The following is a 12,222-nucleotide window of genomic DNA, read 5'->3' on the forward strand; positions in this document are numbered from 1 at the left end:
GTGCTATTTATATTTCCAGGGACTAATGAGGACTCTGTATTATTATGCCAGGGGGATATTTGTATTTCTAACTGCGGTTGATAGACTTGCAACACCTTTGTTAAGGTTGTCCACATAGAAAAAGGGACCTTAATTTGTGGCATTAAGGCTGCAAAGCACGTTATGGTTGTTTTGTTTTTTTCCCTGAGATGGAAAAGAACAACAACAATTGTGGTAAGCAAAAACCATCTCAGAGACATTTTTAGTTAAAGCAAGATATGTCTGAAAGACACATATGTATTATAATTAACCTTAGTGATCTGCCAAAAAACAAACACAATGATTTTATTTGTGCCTATTTTGAGCTGTCAAAATTTTTTAAAAGACTTTTTATAACAATTATGTATGAATCAAATGCTGTTATAATTACACAAAGGTCATTGTTTAAGTAGGAGGCAGAGTAATTTATGACAGATAAGAAAGCCCCCCAGCCAACTGAGCTTATTAAAAAACTAATAATCAACCGTTCAGCAACTAGATAGCCCAGATTCCCCTATAACTGTTCAGTAAATTTGATTTCAAAATCTGAGAAGTAAAACTAAACAACTGATGAGGATCCCATTTAATACAATTTAGAAGCTCAAATAGTAAAATGTTTTCTGCTTCAATTTAACAGCTCTACTTACTAAAGATTATAGTATGATATTGTAATAGTCTATACACCTGGACAAATACAGTGTACAGAATAAACTTTTCTCTGTATAATGTAATTGTAAACGTGTTTGTGGAAATTCTACCTACTTGCAGATTTTTTGTAAATAAACTCTCTTTAAAATGTTCAAAAGAAAACGCAGCTTGGGAAGCTGAAAAGGCCTGGCTTCAAATTCACTCCTGTCGATGGAACTTTAAAATTATTTTTAAACTTTGTAAATGTAAACATTAGCCTCATCAAAGTCCAGAACAAGAGTCATGGGAAAGTGTGAGAAAATCCTATCACAGCCTCTATGTTTTTCTAGCATATTTGAACATACAGTACAGACCAAAAGTTTGGACATACAATTAGAAAGTATGTCCAAACTTTTGGTCTGTACTGTATGAATATTTAATATATATGTTAACAAAACTAAGTTTTATGTCATTTAAATAAAGAAGAAAAACAAAAGACATCAAACAATGCAATTCCCCACTCAAAAGCTCCACATCCCACAACGGCGAATCACAACCCTGCTTTTTGAAGGAGGTTTGCCCTGTTTAAACTTCAGACATTTAGTTTGGTGTCCTTCTGACTGCTGAAGAGAAAGTGAACACCACCGCAAGATCAAAAGAGCTTTCTGAGGCTGCAGCAGCTTATGAGTCTCGCAAAGGTTTAAAATATCATGCAGGACCTACAGCAGGACCTACAGCAGGCTCTGGCTACTATTGATATGCAAGTGCTTACTTGAACATGCATGGGTGACTATATATTATGTGGTGTCCAAATTTCTCATTTGGACACCAGAGCAGAGGACATGTTTGGGAAGATCCAAAGAACCTCACATAACATGTGAAGCGAAAAGTTGGCCAGCTCACCATCACAAAATCCACCATAAATCCTGCAACTGTGGAAAATTTGAGACCATTTGTAAAAACAAAACAAAACAAAACAAAAAAAATCAAGCAAATCCGCCAGGACTGGCTAAAGATGAAAAAATAGAAAGCACTGGAAAAAGTCAAAGCCTAGATCTTGATCTCATCAACATACTGTGAGGTGACTTGCTGTGTGTGCAAGAAACCTCTCATCACCTCTCTGCTGAAAATGAAGCGTCAGAAAAATGTTCCTTAGGCAGAATTCAGGGACTTTTAGGTAGCAACAAGAAACATCTCACTGAGGCTTCTTCCACCAAAGAGGGGTGAGGCTGGCTAGTGGGTCGTAACTTTTAGTGTGAATATAAAGACATTTTGTATTCATTTTACAAAACAAGTTTTATTTTTGTGGTCTTTCCCAGTGAATAAAACATTAGATCAAACACAAACATGTGAATATTCCTGAATAAATTGCTCAATGTTTAAAGGCTTTTCGTAACTTTTTTTCACATCTGTATGCACATATGATTTGATCCCCATCACCTTCATGTGACACCTTTCTGACATGAATATGCATCTCCAACACAAATAAAATGTGTACATCACAGTAAGGATGTATTTTACTCATGCTCTAAATGTTAGAGGAACAGATTACACTAAGTTATAAAAAGTTCATTAAGTTTTAGTCGCATTATAAAACATGGCTTCTATTACCCATTCTGACCATCATGTTAAGCACACTGGTCCAGTGGTTTTTGCCAGCACCTCCCCTACATATTTCACTCACGAGTCCCCGTCTGTCTGAATAGTATCATAAAAACCACAGAAATATGCAGCAACATCCCCAAAACAGCTTTGTGGTTTCAAACACTGCGTGCCTTTTGGAGGAAACTGCTCACCTGTGTTGCTGCATTGGAGCTCAGAAAGTCTGACCTGTGCAGCCTCTTTGGCCAAAACACAAAGTTAAATTAGGCGCATCAAATCCGTTTTTATGACTGGTCAACTGGCCGTGTGTCTCTGGACTTGGCTCACTGATTTCCAATTATAGCTCAACCGTGTGCATCCAAGTGTATTCATCAAAAAAGGTAACTGACATCAAGTCTGTCAAATTGCAGTGCTTCATCACTGGCGTGCCTTTCTGTTATTTTTAGTCATTACTGGTTTAACGATGCCTAAAAACTGCAACTCACATCAGTCTCAGGTTAAAGTCCTAATTCATCTGAACATGAATTGGGACAAAATATTACAGGATAACATAAAATAAAATTATTCAGTTAGAAGTAACGGTAATGTCAGTCTGCTTTGGTACGTACGTACAACTTGTTAGGAACATAACCATTGTAAAAAAAACAAAATAATAATAAATATATACAAGTATATTCTAGAAACAAGTGCTTGTTGTGTGTGGACTTATTGAGGGGCAACAATATTTTATTTTATTGATATTTTTGAGGGAGAAAGCTTAATTAGTCCCATATTTTTTCACTTACCTAATTTATTTAGCTGATGAAAAAAAACTTATTCCAAGCCAACATACGTTTAGCTACCTTTATTGTCAAAAGGCAAGAAAGTTGCCATTTAAAAATATTGTACATAATCTCAAATTCTTTCAGAAAGACCACTCCATAGTTTTGCTAAAGATGTGTACGTATCAAATTGGAAAGCACATTTGGATCTCTAGTTGTCACAGTTTCAGTTTTTTTAAATGTCTTTTTATTGTTGGTTGGTAAACAGATACAGTACAGTAGTAATTTTAATTCCAAGACTTGAAAAGTAACATACATCTATCTGCCTTTCTTAAGTGGCACGTTCTCTTGACTTGTCTGTATTGCAGAGTAACTAAAAAGAAAGACGTTTCTGCGCCACACCATATCTATGGCTCAGCGAAACAAGAAGCCGAATGTTACTTAATAAAGTTCAAAAGTCTCTTGTCAACATTAAAGCTATCAGTTATTACCAAAAAAAAAAAGAATTGCATCTGTTTCATAGAAATATTTCCCAACTCAACAAATAAATATACTCAAAATAAAGGTTGAACATTTCTACATTTTCTGAAGTGAAAGTTGGCTACTGCAATGAAACATTGATTGCGTTTGAATCTATTATTCATCTTCATCAAGACAACCAATATGTGGAGAGAGCTGTAGTTAGCTTTTCATCTACATGTCAAGCTGCTGTCATGCAGATTTTAAGAGAACTCCATCAGGGATTCGTCTTCAAATTATTTTTCTTTCAATATAAGAGAGAGCAACGGAAGAACTCAAAACATAATGAGAGGCATATTTAAAATGTTATGAAAATGTAAAATAGCACCGAACATAATAAAACATGTCAAACCAACAACTTGGAACGGAAAGAACAACATGGGATTTAAAATGACACTGGCTGAAATACTTGGTCTCAGCAGATTGTAGGTGATTATACAATCTGGGTAGAGCTCATAATCATAATCTGTTCTATAGTATTTAAAGTAAATCACATAAACCATTTCCAAATCAGATAAGCCATCCCTGAGTATTCAAGATTACAAAACAATCTTTCCTGCTGAAACTAAAAATTCACAGAACCAAACGACACACGAGGAAACACATTTAGGATGCAAACAGCAAAAAAGGCAAAAGACACTGCACACACAGTGAATGTCAACCAGGCAGAACCGAGGCTCTCTGATGGTTATGATATAGATTTATGTGTTCTGACACCCCACAGATGGTGAGAATTAGTGAAGGAGGGGGTGCCAGTATGAGGTCAAGAGAGATGACCTGGCCTTCAGCACGCCACTTGGGAACCCGAAGCAACAGACATCTGAAGCTGCCGCTGCAGCCCGACAGCCTAAATGCAGCCAGAGCAGCTGTTATTGAGGCGAGAGGAAAGAAATGTGCTCCCGTAAACTGCTCTAATCTCATCATGCGGAGAGATAAACAGCACTGAGAGGTGCCATGGCAGCACATACGCACATAAAGGCAGACCGGCAGGTAGAAAAAGCCACATTGATTTTGACAAGAGCTAAAAAAAAAGAATTTTGTAAATATGAAGGCACACAAAGCAGACCAAATGGCTTTCTAAATGTGTAATGATTGATTTGTTTCATTCATTGCCTTAGAAATGATTCTGCATTTGAGACTATTTTTCTCTGTGCTGGTACTTACCAGGAATATACGAGAGGGTAAAAAATAAAAAATTTGATGAGAATTAAAGGTAAACAGTGAAAGGTTTAAGTCTTATAAACAAGAGGGATCTCAATTTATAAAAAACTAACAAAGAAGCAAAGGGAATTAATAGATTTCCTGTGGGCATAGTTACCATATGTTTGATAAAATGAACCGTGTAAATATAGATATGAAGAAAATGAGAGTAAGATCCTTTGTGGATTCTCTATAAAATCCACATAGGATGAAAGAATCTCACCTGGTTGATGTGTTTTAATTTGTCGATGATCTGGTTTATTACAGGGTCTTCTCCTTTTACTTTGACTTCAGGGTTGGTACTCTGAGCTCTGACTCCATTCCCAACAACACGCCGTGTGTAGCTGTGAAGAGCACAAACAGGTGAACACATAAATAATTTTTTTCATGTAAACACCTGATACATAAAAAAAAAAAAATCTGTCTAAATGATTGACACTGATTTCTCACACAAAAGGAAATTGGTCCCTACCCTTTGACTCTAAGTGGTTTGACTCTTATGTTGGTCTTTAGAGGCACAAGATAACAAGCATTTGTAATTAAAAAAAAATACTTATTTTTGTATGTTTCTGATTTAGAAACTGTGAACGACTTCAAATGGGTTTTCATGAAAATACATTTTTGAAACATTTTTTCTAAACTGGACTGAAAGCTATCCTTCTACAAAGATTTATTTCTCTACTTCTAGTGCTTTTCATAAGATTAAAATAACATCAAAGGGAGTTAGTCGCTCACAGGAACTGGTAACTGACCTTTCCAAAGCTCATGAATGACAGAAATAAAACTCTTAGTCTAAATGAGTTGAAAGGGAAGTCTGATTACAGGGAAGAGTAAAACAGAGTAAGGATTTTTCTTCCTAAATTTAAATTTTGCCAAGTAAAACTGACCAGGTTTGAGAATTGACAAAGAAAAAGCAGAAATATTAAAATTGTAGCTTTTGTCTTATTTTGAAATGGCAGAGCATCAATATATGTACAGCTGAAATGAAATGTGTTCAGCAACTGTGAAGGGACTGCACAAATTTCTGGTTGGTGCTTTTATTTTTTTTTTTCCTTTTTTCCTTTTTGTACATGCATCAACAACTCCCCATATTTTCCACATGGGTTGGAAGATAGAAACATTTTGTTCCAAAGAAAACATTCTTGCCTGGCTGAAATCTCACAAAACCATGGGGGAGAATATTTTATAGTCTGATGAAACCAGGCATGAACATTTGGGCTATAATTCCTGCTTGCCTAGAAATCAAACAAGAATATCTACTGTAAGACATCGGGGAGGCACCATCATGCTCAGGTGTTACTCAGTGGGTTGTTTAATAAACAGATATAGGACTAAGAAAACCTTGTTTAAATATTCAACCATACAAATTGAAACATAGCAGGAAAATGATTCCATTTTCTAACAAAGCTTGTTTTTTGGTATTACACATGGGTATCTAATTGCCACCAGTTCTGTAGACTTGCCTCAGGAAATTGGCTTTGTTGTGTCCAAGACTTCATATTGTTAGCGAAATTTAGTTGGAAACAGAAACAGTGGTGGTTTAAAGAAAATAAGCTGCATTTTGGTTTCACAAAGCCAGACTAGCGATGTGCAAAAAATGGAACTCACTTGGTTTTCAGCGCTAAACGTTAGCATTCAGTGGGAGGTTTAAAAATAAAACTATGCATCCAGCAAGGTGGTGATTCTTCGCTGAAGGAATACTACTAAATCACAGTGTGTGTGTGAGCAACAAAGCCCATTTTGGGGTGAACTGTTGTTATAGGCTGGTAATGGACCTCAGTTTAGCTCAAGGACTCCCCAGTCTTTAGCTTTCCTTTCGTCTGTCAGGCATAATGACTGTGACCATGGCAGCAGGTGACTGAACACATTTCACTCACATCTCAATCTCTGCCGTATCATTTAAATCATACAAGAGGATCAAGGTGAAGTCACTTAATGCTGAGATATTTCTTCTTTTTTGCTGATGCTGAGCACACGTGTTTGTGGAGGTTCTGATAAAGAAGATGTTGGCCTTTCAAGCTGAATATCCGGATGAGAACATCGACACCATTTGCAACAAAAATAAGATGGTTTGAGGGAACAAGTACAAATTAGCTCTGACTATCAAAAAACTACAAAGTCAGAGAGAAAGGGAAAACTATGAATAAATAAAATGCTGCAAGTGTTGAAGCTTAATTTATTCAAGACACGAGGTGGGTGGCAGAATTCAAACATAGGTTGTCTGGATCTATGAGATGTAATTTTGAAGTTAATTTCCTACAAATCAGACTCCACAAATGTGATTAGTTTTAGAAAAACATGATCCACCCTTTATAAAAGGAAGAGTCTGTTATCGCTGACGCTTTTTTTATTACCAGCTCTTTTTTCTTGTTTTGCACGCTTTGTCGTCTTCGTCTCTGCAGCTCCGTTGTAGAAAATTAAACTTGAACTCAAGGTTTAAAGTGACTTTTAAGTGACAAATTACTTTGGTAATTTACATATAAAAGCCAATGTATTTAAAGAACACATTTCTATGTTAGATTTGCATTATGGTCATTACTGACTTCTTGAAGATTTCATGATTTGATGTAATCTACTGTGTTTTAAATTTTAAAAGTTTTATCAATGAAAAAAATGCTTTGAGGGTCTTTATGTGTTCTTTGTTTAAGACAAGAAAGTATTACACATTGCAAATAGTTTATTTGCTGGCTATACTAATGCAAAAGATACAATTCATAACTATGCACACTAAATGGCACAGAGGTGCATGTAGAAAATACTGCAGCCTGCCAGTGTGTGTTATATATAATTGATGGTTTCAAATATACCCTATGTAACTGCAGATGCATAAATAAGCTATGAGGCAAACATTTATGTCTAACAAAGACGTTAAAGGTGTTTTATGTGGCCTGAACAACAATCACCTGCTGCTATCAAGATGTTCTTCTAGTGTTTGTCAGTATTAAAGCAATTTGTTCCTCCCCCATGACATTGATTTTTCAAACAAAAGAGTGGATTTAAAAAGCCTCGTTGTACAGCTCAAAGCCTTCTCCTCATAGATTGGTGGAATATGAATCTTTTTTTTGACAAGAAGTGCAGTTTTATGTTTGATACTTGTCGGAGTTGAGTCATTAAATTGCATCTTACGTAATCAAGCAATTTGGGATTTTTTTTTTCAGCTTTCATTTAGTACTTTAAACATAATATTTCTACATTACTGTAGAAATGTATGACTGCTCCTTGACTTTATGAGGGGGCGGTTGCAGCTTTCAAACTATGTGCATAAGCTGGATATTTCAAATTTCCAATCATCAACTTTGTGGTGGCTGACATGTCCTGATGAATGTACTTACAAAATTTCTCATGACACAAAGAAAAACTGTTTAATTTAAAAAAACATGTTTTGTTTTTTTGTCGTTTTCTTAATTAAACTGTTTCAAATTGAACATCTTGTGGCTTCATCAGGTGCATATTTTTGTGTATTGTGTTGGGGGTTTTTTAAGTGCATGTCAAGACAACCTCGGAGTTTGTATTTTTTATTTATCTGGAATAACCTGGCTTCATCTGTGCGTCCAAACCCACTGATTGCCTGAAACACAGGTGTGAAAGTCAAGGTCTTGTTTGCAAGATGCAGCAGGTGCCTGCGGCTAGAGGTCGATGCGTCGGGAGGACTAAGCTGCATCTGAACCGTGTATGCCAGAGGAGCCACGTATGATGCACCTGCCTTCAGCTTTGCTTAATCCCCGGACACAACCACGGAGACTGAGATAGGTCTTTGTAAGAGCCGGAATCAACACAGTCATCGCCACGCCTGGCACTGCACCAAATTCCACATAAATAAGTAAATCAAATCAAATCCAAATTCCTCAAAGTTATTCAGTGAGATGTCTGTGCGCATTTATACGAAAAAAAGAGAAAAACATGCTACACTTAAGATGAAGTTGAATGTAGATTAAATCATTTGTGCATTCACACAGAAATAGACACAAGCAACTCATTATGTGTTCTGCAGCGGCGTCCGGATCTATATTTTGAAAAGCATACAATCTATTGTAACGTGCTGCTGGGATGACAATGCAGCACAAAGCATCTCGGCGGCCTATAGCACCAGAGAATAAGAATCTGCAACTTAAAAGGTGTGAGAGATGAAAACGCCTGATCACAGTCATCATACGTTCTTCAAGGTGAGCGGGAAAGGAACACAGCGGCATCAAGCACCACCTACGAGAGGATATAAAGCAGCTGAGTGATTGCCCAGGGTCTCTGTGGACCAGCAACAGGATAATATAATCCATACAATTCTCCCCAAAGGGATGCTTGGTTTGCAGCTCATTCCTACTGTTCAGGCCCAGATTGAAAATTTCAATCATTTTATCCTCGGGTCTTATCCCATCCTTACTCCACCACATACTGTAAGTGCAAAATATTAAAGTCTGGAACAAAAGAAATCTGAAGCCCTTAATACTTTCTTCTTTGACGTCAGTATACAGACAGATAAGTACGTCAAAGTAATTTGCTCTAATTGCGGTGCATACGGGGCCCGAATCCTCTCCAACACATTATGAATAAAGTGAGCCGTAATACCACACTAACACCTAAACTCAGGCATGATCTTCTGAAAATTATTCCCTTGGTTTGCCCATTGTGTTATTTTGGTCTCCACAGCCTCTCTTTGATGTGAGATGCAGCAAGACAAGACAAAATGTATAAAAAATAGTTTTAATAATTGGTCTGAGCTCAGAACATAAAAGTAAATAGTCTAAATGCTGGAGAGAAACACTCTTTCCACTTGAAAAAGTCATCAGCATTAAAAAAAAAACATCTCTGTAATGGAAAACAAAGCCAAATGATGCCTGTTGCGTGCTACAATTCTGTGGCTCATGTTGTTTGCATGAAGTATTCTTTTGTTTCCAGCTTTGCTTAATCTCAAGCAAATGACTGCATATTATAATGGCCTGCTCAGCCTGCTTGTTGTGATTTCTAGACAGAGTTTAGTAATAGCTGCTGAACACTTTCAAGGTAATTCAAGCAGCAGGAAGAATATGGCGGAAGAATATTCATTCTGTGTCAGCTCAAGAGTTCTGCTTCTGCTTTCCAAGCCTGAATAGCAATGAGAGTTTCTGCATCTATCGTTTTGTTGTACATTCACACATGTACAGTGATTATTGAACTGCTCTTTGCCCAATAAACATTACATTTAAGATAAAGATGCACATTGATGGTTTCTAATCACATATAGATCTACAGATGAGGGCTAAAGTTTAAACTGATATTTTCAGTTTAACTAATATTTTCAAAAACTACGTTTAATTATGAATTTAGAAGCTCTGATTGCTTTTAGCATCTTTAAAATTCAACAGCTTGCATTTTTATTAGAGCCCCCTGGCAAAGATGTGCAAAATCTAAAATCTAAATTTTCTTTTTATTGCAGTAAAAAAATCTAAGAATGAATGTAGAAATGAACCATTTTGAATTTATACATATATATTCAGTTGGAAAAAAAATACTTTCAAACTCTTTTTTCACAAATTCACTGATCTGGTCACACCTAATGTCAATACTTTGTGCAATTCCCTTTTGACATAGAGGTAGTACTTTATCCTCTCTTATAACATTTCACAAGTTTGGAGCACACAGACAGAGATAAATCCTCTTGATATAATCTTCCTTAAAAATCCAGAGTTCTACATCCTCTCTTTTGCTTTCTAAGATTTTCTATAGGATTTAGATTTAGGGACTGGAAGAAACTTTATTTTGACGATAGTGAACCATTTTGTGTTAATTTGATCATATATTCAGCATCATGTCCAGCTGTAGGACACAACGACCAGCCATCTTTTAGCGTAGAGACCAGCAGATGAACAGATCGTTCATCGTACATAAATTCAGATCCTCCACTATTCATTTCCTTTCCAAATATTAATTCACATTTATTTTATTGTTGAACGGTGTTTTCACTTCTTATTCTGGTGTTCTAATAAATGGGGAGGACACTGTATATTCACAAATTATAATCTTTTATAGCTGTCTGGCCCCTATTTACCTGGTGCATAATAAATCACATGGTGTATTAATAAAGGGAAGAAGGAAGAGGCAAAAAAAAGTTAATTATTTGGCTTTAACCAAAGAGTAAATACTTTACAATGAAACAGCTAGTATGCTATTTGATAAATGATGTTATCTATATGCTTTCAACAACTTCCTATTTATTTGCTAAACAGTAAGTTTTAATTGAAGAATTAATTGGATTTTACTATTTATGAACAGAGCTTCCAGCTGGTCTTGAGAAGTACACTGCAAATTGTCTAAAACTCCCAAATTGGTTGTTTTTTTTTTTGTTTCTTTCCTTCTCAAGTTTTTTTGTTTTGTTTTTGTTTTTCATTAATACTGCAGAAGATTTCACATTAACTAAGTCACCAAGACCTACAACTGTTTGTACATTTGGATACTTGCTTGTGTACTACATGTTGTGTATCAATATCATTCAATCTCAAAATACGTAAAACATCTTGGATTGCAAAGAAATATAGAAAAGGGTTCTGTATTTATAAATTGTCAAACAACAGTGCACAAGTGGCTTGCTACACAGAGCTATTACAGGTATGAATTTTCTGGTGCCTTTATTAATAAAAAAAAACAATGTAAGATCTTTTTGGCACTAGTGGGCTCCAGTGAAGAGCAAATTGACAGGAAATATGGTGGAGAGAGAGGGGGAAGACATGCAGCAAATGGCCCGAGACTAGTAATCGAACCCAGGGCGACCACATCCAGGACTATATCGTGTGCACAGTGTGCACAGGCTCTACCAACTGAGCCACCCAGAGCCCCAATGATCAAACTATTAATGGCGTAATTCATGGTTCCATCAATTACCTCAAGTTGTTCAGATTCAGAAGCAGCAAAGGAGCCCCAGACATTCACACCAAGTTTTAGTGTTGGCAGGATGTTCTTTTTGTTAAATACCACATTAGTTTCACCTTCTGAAAGATTAACTATTGTCTTCAGTACACAGAGCATTTTCACAAAGTCGTTGAGGACCGTCAAGAAGTTTTGGCAAATGTGAAACAGCTGCTCAAGTTTTACTTTAAGGGTTTTTCTGGCACTTCTTTTGCAGAAAATCAGGCAGGAAATAGGTAGAGAGAGAAGAAGGGAGACATGCAGCACAGCTCTCAGATTCGTAAATCTAACCTGGGGTGGCGGTGTCGAGGACTAACAGCTTCTGTATGTGCAACTACCAATACGCACCGCCTCATGTTTTTGTTTGTGTGTTTTATCAGACATTTTTATTTACCTTATTAAATTAGGTTTTTTTTTCAGAAACAGAACAGAAAGAAATAAGATGGAAAAAAATAACTATAATAATACAGTTTTTTTTAATTATTATTTTTTGTTCCATTTATGACAGCATAGAATTATTGAAACAAAGCTGTTTTTGAGAAAAACAAAAAAGCCAAGAGATGAACATATGGTAAAGCTATACAGTGAAGGTACAGAGACTAAACTGGGGTTTTGGTTG

At 36.2% G+C, this 12,222-nt stretch overlaps 1 protein-coding gene across 3 annotated transcripts in view; it reads right to left on the minus strand.

Annotated features, from left to right (window-relative positions):
- gpc5a (glypican 5a) overlaps positions 1 to 12,222 on the minus strand; it is a 125,238-nt gene that overhangs the window by 60,149 nt on the left and 52,867 nt on the right. For all 3 annotated transcript variants that reach the window (XM_044101549.1, XM_044101540.1, XM_044101533.1), the window contains one exon: positions 4,951 to 5,071. In XM_044101549.1, coding sequence (XP_043957484.1) covers positions 4,951 to 5,071 — 121 coding nt within the window. The remainder of the gene's footprint in view (positions 1 to 4,950; positions 5,072 to 12,222) is intronic.

This window comes from Gambusia affinis, linkage group LG02 (assembly GCF_019740435.1).
Source record: "Gambusia affinis linkage group LG02, SWU_Gaff_1.0, whole genome shotgun sequence".
NCBI lineage: Eukaryota > Metazoa > Chordata > Actinopteri > Cyprinodontiformes > Poeciliidae > Gambusia > Gambusia affinis.